At 63.2% G+C, this 21,361-nt stretch overlaps 2 protein-coding genes across 3 annotated transcripts; both read right to left on the reverse strand.

The window, feature by feature from the left end:
- Positions 1 to 51: 51 nt before the first annotated feature.
- Positions 52 to 10,138, reverse strand: KRI1 (KRI1 homolog). Of its 2 annotated transcripts, none has more exons than XM_090128831.1 (23): positions 9,999 to 10,138; positions 9,819 to 9,886; positions 8,280 to 8,385; positions 8,092 to 8,185; positions 7,682 to 7,727; positions 7,548 to 7,597; positions 7,297 to 7,396; positions 7,140 to 7,217; positions 5,396 to 5,529; positions 5,199 to 5,316; positions 3,974 to 4,069; positions 3,720 to 3,890; positions 2,512 to 2,602; positions 2,364 to 2,428; positions 2,155 to 2,287; positions 1,937 to 2,067; positions 1,424 to 1,488; positions 1,229 to 1,324; positions 1,034 to 1,141; positions 865 to 952; positions 641 to 666; positions 466 to 552; positions 52 to 366 (listed from the first exon to the last, which is right to left on the reverse strand). In XM_090128831.1, exons 1-23 carry the CDS (start codon positions 10,078 to 10,080, stop codon positions 105 to 107), a joined length of 2,295 nt encoding a protein of 764 aa, XP_089984957.1. In that variant the 5' UTR covers positions 10,081 to 10,138; the 3' UTR covers positions 52 to 104. The 2 variants fall into 2 exon arrangements, with proteins under 2 accessions (XP_089984957.1, XP_089984956.1); XM_090128830.1 differs by having other exon boundaries at positions 641 to 739; positions 836 to 952.
- A 348-nt stretch (positions 10,139 to 10,486) lies between these two features.
- Positions 10,487 to 21,069, reverse strand: AP1M2 (adaptor related protein complex 1 subunit mu 2). The gene is made up of 11 exons (XM_090128843.1): positions 21,017 to 21,069; positions 20,385 to 20,541; positions 19,044 to 19,111; positions 17,329 to 17,459; positions 17,101 to 17,248; positions 15,580 to 15,706; positions 14,254 to 14,468; positions 12,820 to 12,978; positions 11,333 to 11,458; positions 10,673 to 10,748; positions 10,487 to 10,567 (listed from the first exon to the last, which is right to left on the reverse strand). Exons 1-11 carry the CDS (start codon positions 21,056 to 21,058, stop codon positions 10,545 to 10,547), a joined length of 1,272 nt encoding a protein of 423 aa, XP_089984969.1. The 5' UTR covers positions 21,059 to 21,069; the 3' UTR covers positions 10,487 to 10,544.
- Between the last annotated feature and the right edge of the window lie 292 nt (positions 21,070 to 21,361).

Genomic DNA, 21,361 nt, shown 5'->3' on the forward strand with positions numbered 1-21,361 from the left:
GTTGGCTGCTCGTGGTGAGGTGGGGGTTTATTTATTGTGACTCAGGACCCCCCCCCCCCCCCCGGGGGTCAAAAATGCCATTAAAAGTGAACTGGAGCTCAGCGTCACCTTTCCATGGGGGTCCTGGGGGGGTGGGGGGGGGCACTGCGGATCCCCCCCCCCCTCTGCTTCCGCCGCAGCTCCCGGTAGCGCAGGCGCCTCGGGTTGAGGCCGAAGGCTCTGAGTCGCCCCCCCGCAAAGCGGAGCCCCCCCAGGCTCACCCCAAATCCCCCCCCCCGCCGCCGGGACCCCCCCGCTTTGCGCCGTTCCGGATCCTGCTGCTTCTGCCCCCCCGTTTTGGGGGGTTTGGGGGTGGGGTCTTCCGATCTGTAGTGGTGGGGGGGGGGGGAGGGAGAGAGAGAGATGTGACCCCCACCCCAGTTTGTCATTTCTGCCCCCCCCCCCCGAAAAAATCCCATTACTTACATGGCTGTGAGGGATGGGGGGGACCTCATTTTGTCCCGCTGCTTCTGCCCCCCCATTTTTGGGGGTTTGGGGGCGGGGTCTTGCACTCTGTTGGGAGGGGAAGGGGGTGAGAGAGTTGAACGTCCCCCCCCCTCAATTTCTCACCCCCCCCCCCCCCCAAAATCCCATTACTTACATGGCTGTGAGGGATGGGGGGGACGCCTCTTTGTGCCTCACTTGGTCCTTATGCTTCTGCCCCCCCACTTTGGGGGTCTTTGGGGAGGGGTCCTCTGCTCTGTGGGAAGGGGGGGGGGCGGGGAGAGAGTTGTGACCCCCCACCCCCCCCCGGGTTATCAGTGTCCCCCCCCCGCCCCAAAATCCCATTTCTTACATGGCTGTGAGGGATGGGGGGGGGGACGCCTCTTTGTGCCTCACTTGGTCCTTATGCTTCTGCCCCCCCATTTTTGGAGTTTTGGGGGGGTTTGGTGTCGGGGTGGCATCTTCCGCTCTGTGTGGGGGGGGGTGACAGAGTTGTGACCCCCCCCTCAATGCGTGTTTCCCCCCCCCCAGCCCCAAATCCCATACTTACACAACCACTGGGGGGGAGGACCCTGCTTTGCGCCGCTGTTTGTCCCGTTGCTTCTTCCCCATTTTGCTTTTGGGGCAATTTGGGGCCGGGGGGGGCTCCTCCTCTGCTCTGTGTGTGTATGTTGGGGGGGGGGTGATGTGAGTTGTGACCCCCCCCCCCCCCCCCCCCCAAAAAAAAAAAAAACCTTCTACTCACTCCACTGTGAGGGACTTGAGGATCTGATGCTTCTTCCAGAGGTTCTGTGCCCTGCGGCTGTAGTTGGCCTGATCCTGGCGCTCCTCCCGCTCTGATCTGATGGGGGGGGGGATGGAAAACTGAGTGACCCCCCCCCCACAAAACCAAAATGATGGGGTGGGGGCAATGGGAGCTGCCCCCCCCTCACCCACCCACCGGTACATGCAGGTCTTGCGCAGTGAGCACCAGCGGTTCAGCTCCTTGTCATCGGCGGCCAGGATCTGGGGGGGGGGAGGGGGGGTAAAATGGGGGGGTCAGAGGTAAACGGGGGGGGGTTAGGGATAAAATGGGGGGGCGGGGGCAAACGGGGGGGTCTGGGGTAAAACGGAGGAGCAAACTGGAGTGGTAGGAGCAAAATGGGGGTTAAGGAGCAAACTGGGGGGGGCAGGAGCAAAATGGGGGGGCAGGGGTAAACTGAGGGGCCAGGAGCAAACTGGGGGGGGTCAAGGGTAAACTGGGGGGGGTTAAAGAGCAAAATGGGGGGGGCAGGTGCAAATTGGAGGGGTTAGGGGTAAATGGGGGGGGGTCGGGGGTAAATTGGGGGGGTGAGGAGCAAATGGGTGGCAGGAGCAAAATGGGGGTTAAGGAGCAAACTGGGGGGGGTCAGGAGTAAAATCGAGGGGGGGGTCATGGGCCCCTTTGCCCCCCCCTCCCCCTGGGGGTCTCAACCTCCTCGGTGGTGAGGCCGAAGTCGCAGGGCACGACGCTGCGGTACTTGAAGCGGCACGGCAGGTCCCCCACCAGGTCCTCGTAATCCAGCCCATAATACTCATCCAGGTACTGCTCAAAGCTGCTGGCGGCTGCAGCGGGGGGGCGAGGGGGGGTCAGTAATCCTCGCGGGGGGGGGCGGATTTGGGGGTGGGGGGGGGGTCCCAGCCACTTCTCACCTGGGTCAAATGTGGGTTTGTGACGCTCCACCGCCTCTCGGAAGTGCGAGCGGCGCCGCTTCCTGCCCAGAGTTGGGGGGTCCCTGCGCTTGGGGGGGGCCGGGGGGGCTGAGGGGTCGTAATCGGCGTCCATCTGTGGGGTAGGGGCTCAGGGGGGTCCGGTGGTACCCCGGAGGGGGGGGTACAAAGCTGGAGGGGGGGCTACGCACCACAAAGTCGGGGTCCTCGCAGTGCGGCTCCGCGCGGCCGCTCCACGTGTCCCAGTTCCAGGTGTCTGCAGGGGGGGGTGGGGGGGACTTTAGGGATATGGGGGTAGGGATTTTGGGGGGGGGGGGGGGGCTGAAGGCACCCACTCACCCTCCTGCCCTTCTTCCTCCTCCTCCTCATCCTCCTCAAAGTGCGGCTTCTCCTCCTCTGCGCAGCCGTAGTAATCGTCCCCAAAGACCTCCTGGGAACACGGGGGTGGGGGGTCAGAGGGGACGGGGGGCAGATGGGGGGCAAGGGGTGGTTTGGGGACACAGGGGTGGGGACGAGGAAAGGATCGGACAGACACGGGGACACAGGACAGCCTGGGGACAAGGGATGGTTTGGGAACACGGGGGTGGGGACAATGGGACAGGACGGGGTCACAGAAGGACGGATTTGGGGACAAGGGGATGGGGGTAGGATGGGATGGAGAGGGATCAGAGGGGACAGGAGGGGGATGTGGGGACAGGAGGGGATGGGACATGGGCAGGGGGACGGGAGGGGGATGTGGGGACAGGAGGACAGGAGGGGATGGGACGTGGACAGGGGACAGGAGGGGGATGTGGGGACAGGAGGGGATGGGATGTGGACAGGGGGATGGGAGGGGGATGTAGGGACAGGGGGACAGGAGGGAATAGGATGTGGACAGGGGGACAGGAGGGGGGATATGGGGACAGGAGGGGATGGGACGTTGACAGACGGACAGGAGGACAGGAGGGGATGGGATGTGGACAGGGGGATGGGAGGGGGATATGGGGACAGGAGGGGATGGGACGTGGATGGGGGAACAGGAGGACAGGAGGGGATGGGATGTGGACAGGGGGATGTGGGGACAGGAGAGAATAGGATGTGGACAGGGGGACGGGAGGAGGATGTGGGGATAGGAGGACAAGAGGTGATGGGACGTGGACAGGGGGATGGGAAGGGGGTGTGGGGACAGGGGAGGATGGGATGTGGACAGGGGACAGGAGGGGGATGTGGGAACAGGAGGACAGGAGGGGATCGGACGTGGACAGGGGGATGTGGGGACAGGAGGGAATGGGATGTGGACAGGGGGATGGAAGGGAACGGGACGTGGACAGGGGGATGGGAAGGGGGTGTGGGGACAGGAGGGGCTGGCTGCAGCAGGACGGGGTGGGACAGGGTTGGATGGAGAGCATCCTGGTGGGGACGGGGATGTGGGGACGGGAGGCGGGCAGCGGGGCGACACGGGGCCGGAATGGGGACACGGAGTCAAGAGGGGACGGCTGCAGCGGGATGAGACGGAACAGGGTGGGATGGAGAGCGTCCCAATGGGGGCGGGGGGCTGCGGGACGCACTGCCATCATGCGGTCGTGCTGCGCGGGGTCGAAGTCGCCGTCCAGCTGGCTGAGGCTGAAGCCCACGGTGCCGTTCCCGGTGATGCCCTGCAGGCGCTGCAGGCGGGCGCTGATCTCCTCCCGCTTCAGCTTCTTCAGCTGCTTCAGCTCCTCCCGCTTCCTCTCCTTCTCCTGGGGGGAAAAATGGGGGGTGTGGGGGGTGCACACGGCCGTGGGGTGTCCCCGCCATCCCCTCCATCCCCTCCGTCCCTCACCTTCCTCTTCCTCTCCTGCACCCTCTCCCGTTTCTCCTTCCGGCGCTCGTCGCGGCGCCGCACCGACGTGGTGATGCTGCGGGGGTACGTCTGCACCTGGGGGGGTGGGGAGGGGGACACAACACCCACACCCACACGGTTGGGGAAAGACAGGGCCACCCCTGTCCCCTCATCCCCTCCCTGCTCACCTCGAGCATCTTCTGACCCCCCCGCCCCTGCCTGTGACCCCCCCCATGTGTCCCCTGACCCCCCCATAACCCTCCACCCCTGTACTTTGACCCCCCCCCATCTTTCCTTCCCTGTCCCCATGGTGACTCCTGACCCCCCTCCGTGTCCCCTGATCCCCTCCCCGTCCCCTGATCCCATCCCCTAATCCCCCCTACCCTGTCCCCTGCCCCCCCCAAGCATCCCCTAATCCCCCCACCCATCCTCTGATCCCCTCTGTCCCCCCAAAAACATCCCCTGTCCCCCAAGTGTCCTTTAGCCCCATCCCCTGACCCCCCCCCAAAATATCCCCTGATCCCCTCCATGTCCTGATCCCCCAACCGTGTCCCCTCACATCCCCTGTCCCCTGATTCCGTCCCCTGATCCCATTCCCTAATTCCCCTACCCTGTCCCCTGCCCCCCCACCCATCCCCTGATCCCCTCTGTCCCCCAAAAAACACCCTCTGCGCCCCAAGCGTCCTTTGGCCCCATCCCCTGACCCCCCCCAAAATATCCCCTGATCCCCTCCTGTCCTGATCCCCCAACCGTGTCCCCTCACATCCCCTGTCCCCTGATTCCGTCCCCGATCCCATCCCCTAACCCCCCCTACCCTGTCCCCTGCCCCCCCAAGCATCCCCTAATCCCCCCACCCATCCCCTCTGTCCCCCCAAAAACATCCCCTGCCCCTCCAAGCGTCCTTTGGCCCCATCCCCTGACCCCCCCCCAAAATATCCCCTGATCTTCTCCTGTCCTGACCCCCCAACCCCTCACATCCCCTGTCCTCTGATCCCGTCCCCTGATCCCATCCCCTAATCCCCCCTACCCTGTCCCCTGCCCCCCGAAGCATCCCCAATCCCCCCACCCATCCCCTCTGTCCCCCCAAAAACATCCCCTGCGCCCCAAGCATCCTTTGGCCCCATCCCCTGCCCCCCCCCAAAATACCCCCTGATCCCCTCCCGTCCTGACCCCCGAACCGTGTCCCCTCACATCCCCTGTCCCCCCCCACATCCCCCCCCCAAACCTGCTGTGCCCCCGGCTCCTGGAAGCGGAAGTTGTAGCTCCTCTCAAAGTCCTCCTGCCTCGCCAGGAACAGCTCACCTTCATCCGATGAGTCGGCCACGCTCAGAGCAGGGGGGGCCCTGCGGGGGGGTGTGGGGGACACTGAGGGGGCAGCGGGACACGGGGGGGGGGGGGGGGGGCTCGGGGGGCAGCGCTCACCCCTCGCCTTCCTCCTCCTCCTCCTCTTCCTCCTCCTCCTCCTCGTGCCGGTAGCCGTCGTTCAGGATGTAATCCCGCAGGAAGCGCTCGCCCGGGTCCAGCGATGGGTCGGCCCAGTAGCGCTGCAGTGGGACCTGTGGGGAGGTGGGGACACGGGGTTTGGGGACACGGGGACATGGAAGTCAAGGGTGCGGCGCCTGGGGACGCACAGGCATTGGGGCTTGGGGACGTGGGGACAGGGATGGGGATGTAGGGCTTGGGGGCACAGCTTGGGAAAGTGGGGATGTGGGGACGCAGGGATTGGGGACAGACGTGGGGATGGGGACACTGATGTAGGACTGGGGGACACAAGGACACAGATGTAGGGCTTGGGGACACAGCGTGGGGATGTAGGGATGTGGAACATGGGGACACAGGGCCTAGGAGTGTGGGGACATGGGGACACCGGGCTGTGGGGACACGGGGACGACAGGCTTGGGAGAGCAATGGGGACATGGGAATGGAGAGCTTGGGGACACAGGGACATGGGAATATGGGGACATGGGAGAGCTTTGGGGACATGAGGACAGGGACACAGATGAAGGAGGCCTTGGGGACACGGGGTTTGGGGACACGGGGACATGGAAGTCAAGGGTGTGGCGCCTGGGGACTCACAGGCATTGGGGCTTTGGGACGTGGGGACAGGGATGGGGATGTAGGGCTTGGGGGCACAGCTTGGGGATGTAGGGATGTGGGGACGCAGGGATTGGGGACAGACGTGGGGATGGGGACGCTGATGTAGGACTGGGGGACACAAGGACACAGATGTAGGGCTTGGGGACACAGCGTGGGGATGTAGGGATGTGGAACATGGGGACACAGGGCCTAGGAGTGTGGGGACATGGGGACACCGGGCTGTGGGGACACGGGGACAACAGGCTTGGGAGAGCAATGGGGACATGGGAATGGAGAGCTTGGGGACACGGGGACACGGGGATATGGGGACATGGGAGGGCTTTGGGAACATGGGGACACAGGAATATGGGGATGTGAGGACATGGGAACACAGGGACACAGCGACATAGAGACACAGGGATATGGGGACACAGGGACATGGGGACACACGGATATTGGGACATGGGGATATGGGGACACAGGGACATGGGGACACACGGATATTGGGACATGGGGATATGGGGACACAGGGACATGGGGACACAGGGACATGGGGACACGGGGATATGGGGACACGGGGATATGGGGACATGGGGACATGGGGACATGGGGACACGGGGACATGGGGATGTGAGGACACGGACACGGGGACACAGGGACATGGGGACATAGGGACACAGGGATATGGGGACATGGGGACACGGGGACACAGGGACGTGGGGACACAGGGACACAGGGATATGGGGACACAGGGACACAGGGATATGGGGACATAGGGACACAGGGATATGGGGACATGGGGACACTGAGACACAGGGACACAGGGACGTGGGGACACAGGGACATGGGGATGTGAGGACACGGGGACACGGGGACAGGGATATGGGGACACAGGGACATGGGGACACGGGGATATAGGGACACGGGGACATGGGGACACGGAGATGCTGAGACACAGGGACATGAAGACACAGGAACATGGGGACACAGGGACATGAGGACACGAAGACACAGGGACATGAAGACATGGGGACACAGGGACATGAGGACACAGGGACATGGGGACACGGGGACACATGGCTGCCCTGACCAGGTCCTGCAGCCGCTCCTCCTTGGGGACGTCCCCCTGTCCCTTCAGCCAGCGGATGTAGTCCTCCTCCTCGCAGGCCTGGGGGTGGGGGGGGTCACAGCGTCACCCCCCGTGTCCCCAAAGTGTCCCCACCGTGTCCCCCCTCCCCCTTCCTCACCTTCTCCTCTGCCGTCCGATGGCGGCGCCGCAGCAGTGACCCCCCCCCTTCCTCCTCCTCCTCCTCCTCCTCATCGCTCTCAGCCACAAACGGTCGGAAGCTGCGGGGGGGGGGGGGGGTTAGGGTTAGGTTCTGTGTCCCCAAGTTGTCCCCCACCAGGTCCCATGTCCCCATATGTCCCTTATGTGCCCCCCACCCCCCCCCCCCGAGGTTCTGTGTCCCCACATTCCCCCCCCCTGGTGCTCTCCCACCTCTCCTTCAGCTCCCGCTGCTCCTCCACGTAGCTCTTGGAGGCTGTTTTCTAAAAAGGGGGGGGAATAAGGATACGTTTGTGGGGGGGGGTCACACCACTGTGCCTCCACAGCCCCCCCAGCCCCCATCTGACCTTCCTCCGTGCAGCTGCTTCCTCCTCCTCCTCATCCACGTATTTGCTGTGGAAAAAAGCGGTGGTGGTGGGGGGGGGTGTCAAGTTGGGCTCATGTCCCCCCCCCTCCCCCAAAATAATGTGTCCTAACCCCAAAATAAAGCCCCCCCCCAGTAAAATAACATCTCAACCCCAAATAACGCATCCCAATTCCAAAATAATGCACCCCCCCCCCCATAATAATGCATCCCCCCACCCCCAGGGTTGCGTCCCAACCCCAAATAAATCACCCTCCCCCCTAAGAATAACAGCTCTGATCCCAAATTATGAGCCCCCCTTCCTGCACCCACACTCTGGAGCCCCACAATAACCCCAAACTAATGTGCCCCCCCCCCAAATTAACAGCCCCCACCCCCCATACAGATGCTCACCCCCCCTTTTCCAGGACCACTTTCCGCTCATAATCCTTCACGTAAAGCGGCTCCGGCTCCGAGCTGCCCCCCCCGTCGCTCTCCTCCGAGGACTCTGGGGACATTTGGGGACAATTGGGGACCCCCCCAAGGTTATTTTTTTTCTTGGGGGGGGGGGGGGCACATCCCCAGGACCCCCCCCTCAATACCGGGGCTGCTGTAGAAGGTGGTGTCCTGCTGGTAGATGCGGGGGTCCTTCGTCTTCAGCAGAGACAGCGTGCGGTAGAAATCGCGCTCCAGGCGGGGGTCCGGAGGCTGGGGGGGGGCACCGGGAGGTTGGGGGGGGGAGGGGGTAAGGGGGGGGCACGGGGAGATGGAGGAGTATTGGGAGATGGGGGTGGTAAGGGGTTTTATGGGGGGACAATGGGAGATGGGGGGGCACAGGGAGATGGGGGTGGTAATGGGTTATGGGGGGGGCAATGGGAGATGGGGGGCACAGGGAGATGGGGGGGCAATGGGAGATGGGGGGGCATGGGGAGATGGGGGTGGTAATGGGTTATGGGGGGGCAATGGGAGATGGGGGGGCAATGGGAGATGGGGGTGGTAATGGGTTCTGGGGGGGGCAATGGGAGATGGGGGGGCACGGGGAGATGGGGGGGGCAATGGGAGATGGGGGTGGTAATGGGTTATGGGGGGGACAATGGGAGATGGGGGGCACAGGGAGATGGGGGGGCATGGGGAGATGGGGGTGGTAGTGGGTTATGGGGGGGCAATGGGAGATGGGGGGCACAGGGAGATGGGGGGCAATGGGAGATGGGGGTGATAATGGGTTATGGGGGGGACAATGGGAGATGGGGGGGCACATGGAGATGGGGGGGCAATGGGAGATGGGGGTGGTAAGGGGTTTTATGGGGGGGCAATGGGAGATGGGGGGCACAGGGAGATGGGGGGGGTGATGGGAGATGGGGGGTGCATGGGGAGATGGGGCAGCATTAGGAGATGGGGGGGCAATGGGAGATGGGGGGGCACAGGGAGATGGGGGTGGTAATGGGTTCTGGGGGGGGCAATGGGAGATGGGGGGGCACGGGGAGATGGGGGGGCACATGGAGATGGGGGTGGTAGTGGGTTCTGGGGGGGGCAATGGGAGATGGGGGGCACAGGGAGATGGGGGGGCATGGGGAGATGGGGGTGGTAATGGGAGATGGGGGGGCAATGGGAGATGGGGGGGCATGGGGAGATGGGGGGGCATGGGGAGATGGGGGTGATAATGGGAGATGGGGGGGGCAATGGGAGATGGGGGGGGCAATGGGAGATGGGGGTGGTAATGGGTTATGGGGGGGGCAATGGGAGATCAGAATGGTAATGGGTTATGGGGGGGGGGAGGGGAGAACTGGGAGATGGGGGGGTCAGTGGGAGATGGGGAGGCACCAGAAGATGGGGGGGCAATGGCAAATGGTTTGGGGGGGAGGGGGGGGGGAGGGCACTGGAATATGAGGGGGTACCTGGGGGTGGTTTCAGAGATTTGGGGGGGGGGGGGGCAGTGGAAAAAGTGTGGGGGGGGATGCTGGGAGACGGGGTCAGAGATTTGGGGGGGCACCGGGATGTTGGGGGGGGGCACAGAGATGGGGGGAGGGGCAATGGGGTATGAGGGGCACGCCGGGATATGGGGGGGCAGTGGCAGATGGGGGGGGGGGGGGGGGGGAGGGATATGGGGACACCGGGTCGCGCCCCGCCCCCCCCCCGCTCACCGCCCCCCCGCTGCTGTCGCTGTCGGTGCCGCTGTCGCTGTCCGCAGTGTCCCCATAGCGGTCCTGCACTGGGGGGGGGGGGGCACACGGAGACCCCTCACGGCTCCGCCCGGGGTACCCCAGGCCCCGCCCCCTCCCGGTAGCCCCTCCCCCTTTTTTTCTAGCCCCGCCCCCGCTCACGCCGCTGCAGTTCCTCGCGCCGTCGGTACCGCGCGTAGCGTTGGGCGAAGGCCGCGTTCACGCGCAGCTCCGGCGCCGCCATTTTTCCCCCCGCCCCCCCTTTGGCGTCTCACTTCCGCTGCGTCACTTCCGCTGCGCCTCACTTCCGCTCCCCGCCTCTCTTAAAGCGGCCAAGCGGTGGGCCCCACCCTCTCGCTCCCCGCCTCTCTTAAAGCGGCCACGCGGTGGGTCCCACCCTCCCCCCCCTCCAGAGGCCACGCCCCCCACGAGGCCGCTGATTGGCTGCGGTGCTTTGGGGGGGGGGGTTTCTGGACTCGAAAAATCGCGCGGGAATCACTGCCCCGCCCCCCCCCCCATCCAAACTCTGCCCCCCCCCCCAAAGTGAATCCCCAACAAAAGGGCGGGGGGCAGCGCGGTCACAGCTTTGTGCTTTATGGGGAAACCCCCTATAAGGGTGGGGGTCCCTATAAGGGTGGGGGGGTCCATGGGGGGGGTCCATGGGGGGGGTCCGTGGGGTTGTGTCCCACGGAGGGGCTCCCGAGGTCCTCAGGCGGTGCGCAGCTGGTAATCTGTGGGGAGAGAGGTGGTGAGGAAGGGGGGGGGGAGGGGGGTTGGGGGGGACCTGGGGGGTCCCCATGGTGATTTGGGGGGGTGGGGGGGGGGTCCCATCTCACCCCCGCTCTGTGTGATGTAGCGGACCCAGGGCAGCGCCTGGTAGCCGCTCTTCTCGATGATCTTCATGTAACGCACCTGGGGGGGGGGGGGGGCGGCATAGAGGGGGGGGCGTGGAGTGGGAACCCCTCCGCGGGGCCACCATTGCCCCCATCCCCAAAACGGGGGGAACTTCCCTGGCTTCACCCCCCCCACTGCCCACCCCCCCCTCCCAAAGCACAGCGGCCACCCCCCCAACCACTCCCCATCCTCCATCCCCCCCCTCCCCCCCCTCCCATGGTGCCACCCCCCCCCCACACTGCCCACAGCCCCCCTCCCATGGTGCCACCCCCCCCCCACACTGCCCACCCCCCCCCTCCCATGGTGCCACCCCCCCCCCACTGCCCACACCCCCCTCCCAAAGCACAGCGGCCACCCCCAACCACTCCCCATCCTCCACCCTCCCCTTTCCCCCCCCATGGTGCCACCCCCCCCCCCACTGCCCACACCCCCCCCTCCCATGGTGCCACCCCCCCCCCCCCACTGCCCACACCCCCCTCCCAAAGCACAGCGGCCACCCCCCCAACCACTCCCCATCCTCCATCCCCCTCCCCTCCCCCCCTCCCACGGCGCCACCCCCCCCTCCATGGTGCCACCCCCCCCTCCATCCCTGGCTGTGTCACCTGGATGCCGGACACGGTGAAGTAGGGGATCTCGAAGCGCACAGCGATGGGCGGCCGCCCCTCATCCTCCTCCTTCTCCACGCTGGGCAGCCCCAGGTGCGCCCGCAGCATGTGCTCCTTCCCACCCTGCCAAACCGGGGGGGGGGGACGTGGGGACACGAGGATATGGGGACATCGTTGTGGAGTTGTGGGGACGTCGGCGTGGGGGTGGGGGGACACAGGGATGTGAGGATATGGGAATAAAGGGGTATGGGGGCAGCAGAAAGGGGGCATGGTCAGGTGGGGGACGGGGGGACACGGGGTGATGGGGATGTGGGGACATGGAGATGTGGGGACAGGGGGACACGGGGTGATGGGGATATGGGGACATGGAGATGTGGGGACAGGGGGACACGGGGTGATGGGGATGTGGGGACATGGAGATGTGGGGACGGGGGGACATGGGGACATCTCTGTGGGGATGTGGGGACGCGGGGATGAGAGACTTGGGAGAGCAATGGGGACATGGGAATGGAGAGCTTGGGGACACAGGGACATGGGGACATGGGGACACGGGGACACAAGGATATGGGGCCACGGAGACACAGGGACATGGGGATATGGGGACACAGGAACATGGGGACACGGGGACATGGAGACAGGGATATGGGGACACGGACATGGGGACATGGAGGCAGGGATATAGGGACATGGGGAGACAGGGACACAGGGATATGGGGACACAGGGATATGGGGACACAGGGACATGGGGACACAGGGACACGGGGACATGGGGACACGGGGACAGGGGGACAGGGATACGGGGACACAGGGATACAGGGACACAGGGACAGAGGGACATGGGAGCACAGGGATATGGGGACACGGGGACATGGGGACACAAGGATATAGGGACACGGAGACACAAGGATATAGGGACATGGGGACACAGGGACATGGGGATATGGGGATATAGGGACACAGGAACATGGGGACACAGGGATATGGGGACATGGAAACAGGGATGTGGAAACATGGGGGCATGGGGACACAGGGACATGGGGACACAGGGACACAGGGACGTGGGGACAGAGGGACATGGGGACACAGGGACATGGGGACACAGGGACGTGGGGACACAGGGATATGGGGACATGAGGACACAAGGATATGGGGACATGGGGACACAGGGATGTGGGGACACAGGGATATGGGGACATGGGGACATGGGGACAGGGATATGGGGACATGGGGACACAGGGACATGGGGACAGAAGGATATGGGGACATGGGGACACAGGGATATAGGGACACGGGGACATGGGGACCCAGGGACATGGGGACACAGGGACACGGGGACATGGGGACAGAAGGATATGGGGACATGGGGACACGGGGACATGGGGACACAGGGATACAGGGACAGAGGGACATGGGGACACAGGGATATAGGGACATGGGGACACGGGGACATGGGGACAAGGGGACATGGTGGGCGGTGCTCTCACCGGGAAGGATTTGATGGTCCAGATGACGACGTTCCTCTCCGGGACGTAGCGGGCTGTGCCGGCGCTGGCCTTGAACCGCGGTGAGTCGGCATCGCTGGGCACCGGCACCGCGATCTCCACGCCTGTGGCCACCGACTGCTTCTTGAACTGCCCCTTGGCCTGGCGGAGGGGGGACCTCGTCACCGTGACGTCACTGCCACCTGGCATCACCGCGATGTGACAGCATAACGGCACCGTAACCGTGATTGATGATGTCACCGTAACTGTGACCTCACCGTGATCGTGATCTCACCGTGACCACAACCTCGGCGTGATCATGAGCTCGCCATAATGATGACTTTGACATGATCGTGACCTCATTGTGGCCATGACCTTAGCATGATCGTGATCTCACCGTAACCACAACCTCACCATGATCGTGAGGTCACTGTAACGACGACTTCGCCATGATCGCGACCTCACCATAACCATGGCCTCACCATAACCATGACCTCACCATAACCATGGCCTCACCATGATCGTGATCTCACCATAACCACAACCTCACCATGATCACGACCTCACTATAATAACGACTTCGCCCTGATCACGACCTCATCATGACCACGATCTCACCATAATCGTGGTCTTACCATAATTATGATCTCACCATGATTATGATCTTACCATGATTGTGACTTCACCACAACCACAACCTCACTATGATCATGATCTCACTACAATAATGACTTCGCCCTGATCACGACCTCACCATGACCACGATCTCACCATGATCGTGATCTTACCATAATCATGATCTCACCAGGACAACCTCACCAAAGCAGGATTTTGTATGATTTCACCATGACTGTGCCTTCACCATAAATACAATCACCTCACCATGATCACAACCTCACTATGACTATGATCTCACCCTAACGACCACTTCGCCATGACCATGACCTCACCATAACCATGACCTCACCATAACCATGACCTCACCATGACCATGATCTCACCATGACCATGACCTCACCATCACCATGATCTCACCATAACCATGACATCACTGTGACCATGAGCTCACCATGACCATGACCTCACCCTAACGACCACTTTGCCATGACCATGACCTCACCATGACTGTGACCTCACCATAACCATGACCTCACCATGACCATGACCTCACCATAACCATGACCTCACCATGACCATGACCTCACCATGACCGTGACCTCACCCTAACGACCACTTCGCCATGACCATGACCTCACCATGACCATGACCTCACCATAACCATGACCTCACCATAACCATGACCTCACCATAACCATGACCTCACCATGACCATGACCTCACCATGACCATGACCTCACCAAAGCAGGATTTCACAAGACCTCACCACGCCATGACCTCACCCTGAGCTCCCCCTCCCCACGCCCTCCCCACGCCGACCTTGACGAGGATCTCGAGGCGGCTGTGTGAGAAGCGCTCGATGACGGACTCGATCCAGATGAGCGGTTTGGCGGCGGTGCTGAGGCGGTACGACATCAGCTCGAAGTCGCCGTCGGGCGGGATGAAGGAGATGGTGCGGTCGTTGTCGAAGCGCGAGAGCCGCACGCATTGGTGGAACTTCACGTCCTCCAGCTCCACCGATTTGTTGGTGCCCCCTGGGTTGGGTTGGGTTGGGTTGAGTTGAACTGGGCTGGGTTGAGTTGGGTTGGGTGAAGTTGAGTTGAACTGGACTGGGTTGGGTTGAGTTGGGTTGGGTTGAATTGGGTTGGGTTGAGTTGGGTTGGGTTGAGTTGAGTTGGGTTGAGTTGAGTTGGGTTGGGTTGGGTTGAGTTGGGTTGGGTTGGGTTGGTTTGAGTTGGGTTGGGTTGAGTTGGGTTGAGTTGGGTTGGGTTGGGTTGAGTTGACTTGGGTTGGGTTGAGTTGAGTTGGGGTGGGTTGAATTGGGTTGGGTTGAATTGGGTTGGGTTGGGTTGGGTTGAGTTGATTTGGGTTGAATTGGGTTGGGTTGAGTTGAGTTGGGTTGGTTTGGGTTGGGTTGAGTTGGGTTGGGTTGGGTTGGGTTGGGTTGAGTTGAGTTGGGTTGGTTTGGGTTGGGTTGAGTTGGGTTGAGTTGGGTTGGGTTGGGTTGGGTTGAGTTGAGTTGGGGTGGGTTGGGTTGGGTTGAGTTGAGTTCAATTGGGTTGAGTTGGGTTGAAGTGGGTTGAGTTGAATTGGGTTGGGTTGAGTTGAATCGGGTTGGGTTGAGTTGCGTTCGGTTGATTTGGGTTGGTTTGGGTTGAGTTGAATTGAGTTGAATTGAGTTGAGTTGAATCAGGTTGGGTTGAGTTGACTTGAATTGGGTTGGGTTGGGTTGAGTTGAGTTGAATTGGGTTGAGTTGAATCAGGTTGGGTTGAGTTGGGGTGAGTTGGGTTGAGTTGAGTTGAGTTGGGTTGATTTGGGTTGGGTTGAGTTGAATTGAGTTGAGTTGAATCAGGTTGCGTTGAGTTGAATTGAATTGAGTTGAGTTGAATTGGGTTGAGTTGAATAGGGTTGGGTTGAGTTGGGTTGAGTTGAGTTGGGTTGGGTTGGGTTGGGTTGAGTTGGGTTGAGTTGAGTTGGGTTGGGTTGAGTTGAATTGGGTTGAGTTGAATCGGGTTGGGTTGAGCTGGGTTGAGTTGTGTTGTGTTGGGTTGGGTTGAGTTGGGTTGGGTTGAGTTGAGTTGGGTTGAATTGAGTTGGGTTGGGCTGGGACCCCCGTCTGCCCCGTGTCCCGCAGCCGCACTCACTGCCCGTCAGCTCGAAGAGGACGCGGTCGTTGAGGCCGAGGCGCAGTTCGGGCATCCCCGAGAGGAAGACCTTCAGGCGGATGCTGCCCACCACCTCACTGCGCACCACGCTGCCGCTGGCGCTCACCTGCTCCGAAGCCGCAGCCGCTGCTGTTCTTGGCAGCGCCGCCATCGCCCTGGCTGCGTCACCGTCACCCCGTCCTGGCCCCGTCCCGATTCCCAGCTCCGCTCCCATCCTTCTTCCCAGCCCTAAAACAATCAGTGCCCCCCCCCCCCACTCATAGCCCATCCCACCCCCTACCTCAATCCCATCCCCATCCCATCCCCAACCCAAACCTAATCCCACCCCAATCCCAAACGCAACCCCCACTAATCCCCATCCCACCTCTATTCCATCCCCATCCCAAACCCCATCCCATCTCACCCCCATCCCAACCCATCCCCAACCCAATCCCATCCCAATCCCCATCCTATCCCAAACCCAAACCCAACGCAATCCCATCCTCATGCCACACCCAATCCAGACTTCATCCCTTCCCCATCCCAATCCCAAACCCATCCCATTCCCACCCAACCCCAAACCCAAACCCTACTACCTCCCACCCCAATCCCATCCTAATCCCATCCCATCCCAATCCTGTCCCAATCCCAATCCTAACTCAATCCCATCCTGTCCGAATCCCCATCCTATCCCGAACCCAAACCCAACGCAATCCCACCCTCATGCCACACCCAATCCAGACTTCATCCCTTCCCCATCCCAATCCCAAACCCATCCCATTCCCACACAACCCCAACCCAAACCCTACTACCTCCCACCCCAATCCCATCCTAATCCCATCCCATCCCAATCCTGTCCCAATCCCAATCCTAACTCAATCCCATCCCATCCCAATCCTGTCCCAATCCTAACTCAATCCCATCCCATTCCAAACCCCATCCCATCTCATCCCAATCCAAATGCAGTGCCACCCCAATCCCATCCCAATCCCCATCCTATCCCAAACCCAAACCCAACGCAATCCCATCCTCATGCCACACCCAATCCAGACTTCATCCCTTCCCCATCCCAATCCCAAACCCATCCCAATCCCACCCAACCCCAACCCAAACCCTACTACATCCCACCCCAATCCCATCCTAATCCCATCCCATCCCAATCCTGTCCCAATCCCAATCCTAACTCAATCCCATCCCGTCTGAATCCCCATCCTATCCCAAACCCAACACAATCCCATCCTCATGCCACACCCAATCCAGACTTCATCCCTTCCCCGTCCCAATCCCAAACCCATCCCATTCCCACCCAACCCCAAGCCAAACCCTACTGCCTCCCACCCCAATCCCATCCTAATCCCATCCCATCCCAATCCCGTCCCAATCCCAATCCTAACTCAATCCAATCCCATCCCAGCCCCTGTCCAATCCCAAACCCAATCCCACCCCAACCCAATCCCATCCCAAACCCCATCCCATCTCATCCCAATCCCAACCCAAATCTCACCCCACCCCCCGCCCCACCAGCAGGTTGACGGCCTCGACGACGTCGATGAAGACTTCGTTCTTTTTGTATTTGATGCCCTCGGAGCGCCAGGACACCGCGTTGGTCACCGTGGGGGGGACGCGCCCCCTCCCCGTCTCCAGCTTGGTGCCCTCCTGTGTGATGTACCTGCAGCGGGGGGGGCCGTGTGGGGCAGAACCCCACAGCCCGGCCCCATAAAGCCCCCCGAGACCCTCCCCCCCACGCACTCCTGTAGGATTTTGCTGTCTGTGGTCTGCGGGAAGCCGAAGTCCATCAGCTCATCCAGCAGCTCGTAGACGGTGACGAAGTTGTCCCGAACGCTCTCCTCCTCCAACTCCTTGAAGTACTCCGAGAAAACCTGTGGGGTGGCGGCGCCGCTATGGGGGAACCCAGTGGGGTGGAGTGGGGACCCCCACAGTGGGACCACATTGGGATGGAAGCGGGATCCCCCATTGGGACTGTCCCAGTGGGACCCCAAAGGGATGGAAGTGGGACCCCTCCTTGGGACTCTTCCAATGGGACCCCAAAGGGATGGAAGAGGGACCCCCCCCCATTGGGATTCTCCCAGGGGACCCCATTGGGGTGAAAGCAGGACCCCCATTGGGAGTCTCCGAGTGGGACCCTATTGGGATGGAAGGGGGACCCCCCAGTGGGATTCTCCCAGTGGGCCCCATTGGGATGGAAGCGGGACCCCCATTGGGACTCTCCCAGTGGGACCCCAATGGGATGGAAGCGGGACCCCCCCCTTGGGACTCTCCCAGTGGGACTCCTTTGGGGTGGAATTGGGACCCCCCCCCTTGGGATTCTCCTTGTGGGACTCCACTGGGGTGAAAGCAGGACCCCCCCCTTGGGACTGTCCCAGTGGGACCCCTTTGGGATGGAAGAGGGACCCCCATTGGGATTCTCCCAGTGGACCCCAATAGGGTGAAAGAAGGACCCCCCCTTGGGACTCTTCCAGTGGGACTCCTTTGGGATGGAAGCAGAAGCCCCCATTGGGATTCTCCCAGTGGACCCCATTGGGGTGAAAGCAGGACCCCCATTGGGAGTCTCCAAGTGGGACCCCATTGGGATGGAATTGGGACCCCCCCTTGGGACTCTTCCAATGGGACCCGAATAGGATGGAAGCGGGACCCCCCCCATTGGGATTATCCCAGTGGGACCCCATTGGGGTGAAAGCAGGACCCCCATTAGGATGGAGGTAGAACCCCAATGAGATGGAAGTGGGACCCCCCCAGTGGGACACCACTGGGATTGAAGTGGAACCCCATTGAGATGGGGAGTGGGACCCCCCCCCCAGTGGGACTGTCCTGGTGGGACCCCAATGGGATGGAAGAGGGAATCCCATTGGGATTCTCCCAGTGGGACCCCATTGGGGTGAAAGCAGGACCCCCATTGGGATTCTCCCAGTGGAACCCCACTGGGGTGAAAGCAGGACCCCCATTGGGACTGTCCCAGTGGGATCCCATTGGGGTGAAAGTGGAACCCCCCCTTGGGATTCTCCCAGTGGGACCCTTTTGGGATGGAAGAGGGACCCCCATTGGGATTCTCCCAGTGGACCCCAATAGGGTGAAAGAAGGACCCCCATTGGGACTCTCCCAGTGGGACCCCATTGGGATGGAAGCGGGACCCCCCCTTGGGACTCTCCCAATGGGACCCCTTTGGGATGGAAGCAGGACCCCCCCCTTGGGACTCTCCCAGTGGAACCCCATTGGGATGGGGAGTGGGACCCCCCCCCAGTGGGACACCACTGGGATGGAGATGGGACCCCCCCCAATTGAGGTGGACACGGGGACCCCAGTGGGGCCTCCCGTTGCGATGAAAGTGGGACCCCCAGTGGGACCCTCATTGGGCTGGAGGTGGGGGAACCCGTAGAGATGGGGGGTGGGGGTAGGACCCCCCATTGGGGTGGAGGTGCCCCCCCCCCCCCGAACCCCCCACCCACCTCCACCACTTTGTAGAGGAAGGAGAAGACCATGGAGGCGTTGGCGTTCTTCTTGGTGGCGGCCACCACTGAGTGCGGGGTCAAGGAGACGTCCCCAGTGCTATGGGGGGGTGGGGAGGGGTCCCCAAGGTCGGGGGGGGGGCATTGGGGTCACCAATGGGGTGGCGGGTAAGGGGTGACATTGGGGAGACACAGGGGGTGAGCAAAGTCGGGGGGGGGGGGACTTGGGGGTCACCAAGGGTGGGTAGGGGGTGATGGGTGGGGGGTGACGTTGAGGTGACATGGGGGGGAATGTGGGGGGGATATGGGGTGACTGGGGGGGGGTTGGGGGGGGGACGTGACGCAGGGTGACATGGGGGGACATGGGGTCATGGGGGGGCCGTGGGGTGTCGGGGGGCAACGCTGGGGTGACACCCCGTGACCTGGGGTGACCTCTGGGGGGTGTGGGGATGGGGTGGGGGGGCAGTGGGAGACCCCCCCCCTGTAATCAGATCGATGTTCAGGTCACTGTGACCCCCCCACCCCCGTGACCTGGGGTGACCTCTGGGGGGGTGGGGATGGGGTGGGGGGTTCTGGGGTGGGGGGGGGAATGGGAGATCCACCCCTCCCCGCGTAATCAGATTGATGTTTGGGTCACGTGGTGCCATCATTGTGACCCCCCCAACCCCCCACCGCCGTGACCTGGGGTGACCTCGGGGGGGGGGCTGCGCTACGTGGGTTGGGGGATCCGAGGGGGGGGTGGGGGCAGTTATGGAGGGGATGGGGGGGGGGGGGCGACGTGGGGGTGACGGGGTGACACGGAGGGGATGGGGGGGGTGAGAAGGGGGGGACGTGGGGTGAGACGGCGTGACGTGGGGGGGAGGGGGGGTGAGGTGGGGGTGGGGGAGGATGTGGGAGTGATACGGGGGGCAATATGGGGCGACACGGGGGGATGTGGGGGGAGGGGAGGTGTGGGGGTCCCCGGGGGGGGGGCAGTGGGTGACCCGCCCCCCCCGCAATCAGATTGATGTTCGGGTCACGTGGTGCCATCACTGTGACCCCCCCAACCCCCCACCGCCGTGACCTGGGGTGACCTCGGGGGGGGGGGGCTGCGCTACGTGGGTTGGGGGATCCGAGGGGGGGGGGGGGGCAGTTATGGAGGGGATGAGGGGGGGGCGACGTGGGGGTGACAGGGTGACGTGGGGGGGGTGAGAAGGGGGGGTGTGGGGTGAGACGGCGTGACGTGGGGGGGGGGTGTGGGTGAGGGGGGGGAGGGGGAGGATGTGGGAGTGATACGGGGGGCAATAGGGGGTGACGTGGGGGGGATGTGGGGGGGGGGTCCCGGGGGGGGGCTGAGGGTGCGGTAGAGGTTGTTGTGTTTGATCCATAGGAAATGGACGTGGCCGTGGGGCAGCAGGGGGGCCAGCAGCCCCTCCTCCTCGCGCTGCAGCAGCAGCCCCGGGAAGCGCTCGATCTCCGCCATGGCCACGTCGCCTTTGTAGTTCCGGCTGATGAGGGGCTGGGGGGGGGGGGGGGGTCGTGGGGGGGTCAGTCGGCGGGGGGGCGGCGTTAGAAACACCCCCCCCCCCCCATCAAATCGGTCATTCGGTGCCATCATCGCCACCACCCCTCCCCCCCCCCCCCACCACTCCGTGACCTGGGGTGACCTCTGGGGGGGGGGGGTGGGGATAGAGCGGGGGGGGGGGTGTGGGGTGGGGGGGCGGTGGGAGACCCCCCCCCTTCCGCAGTCAGATCGGTGTTTGGGTCACTCGGTGCCGTCACTGTGACCCCCCCACCCCCCCGTGACCTGGGGTGACCTCGTGGGGACGGGGGCTGCGCTACGGAGTTGGGGGGTCCGAGGTTGGGGGGGGGGGGCAGTGCGGGACCCCCCCCCCCTTCAAACGGACTTTTTGGACACTCGGTGCCGCCCCCTCCCCGTGACCTGAGGTGACCCCAGGGGAGTCCCTGAGGGGGGGGTAGGGGGGGTCCCTCACCTTCCCCTTCAGGTCCAGGATGAAGACGGCTGAGGCGGACATGGCAGCGGCGCTCCCTGCCCCCCCCCGCACCCCCCACCCCCCCACCCCATCCACCTGCGCCAGGTGAGCGCGTGGGGCCTTGAGGGGGGTTCCCTACACACGCCCCCCCCCCCCCCCACTCCAAAACCCCCGTGGATCCTCACGGGGGGGGGGCAGCCCCCCACACCTCCCCCCATCTGGGATCCCCAACCCAACGGAGGGTTTTCCTGACCCCCCCCCCGCCACCCCCCCTCTCGGGACCCCCGACTCAATCTGCGGTAGCCCCCCCCGAACCCCCCTATGGGACCCCCACGGGGCCCAGCC

The sequence above is a fragment of the Phasianus colchicus genome, chromosome 34 (genome assembly GCF_987193195.1).
Source record: "Phasianus colchicus chromosome 34, bPhaCol1.hap1.1, whole genome shotgun sequence".
NCBI classification, from domain to species: domain Eukaryota; kingdom Metazoa; phylum Chordata; class Aves; order Galliformes; family Phasianidae; genus Phasianus; species Phasianus colchicus.

Excerpts from the sequence above, each read along its gene's own strand:
- AP1M2 (XM_090128843.1), bottom strand. The coding sequence starts at position 21,058 with ATGTCCGCCTCAGCCGTCTTCATCCTGGACCTGAAGGGGAAG. Across the intron at positions 19,112-20,384 it reads CAAACACAACAACCTCTACC|TGGTGGCCGCCACCAAGAAG; the intron begins GCACCCTCAGCC and ends CCCCGCACTCAG. Across the intron at positions 17,460-19,043 it reads TCCTCTACAAAGTGGTGGAG|GTTTTCTCGGAGTACTTCAA; the intron begins GTGGGTGGGGGG and ends GCCACCCCACAG.
- KRI1 (XM_090128830.1), bottom strand. The coding sequence starts at position 10,080 with ATGGCGGCGCCGGAGCTGCGCGTGAACGCGGCCTTCGCCCAACGCTAC. Across the intron at positions 7,218-7,296 it reads ATCGGACGGCAGAGGAGAAG|GCCTGCGAGGAGGAGGACTA; the intron begins GTGAGGAAGGGG and ends CCCCACCCCCAG. Across the intron at positions 1,325-1,423 it reads CGCAAGACCTGCATGTACCG|ATCAGAGCGGGAGGAGCGCC; the intron begins GTGGGTGGGTGA and ends CCCCCCCATCAG.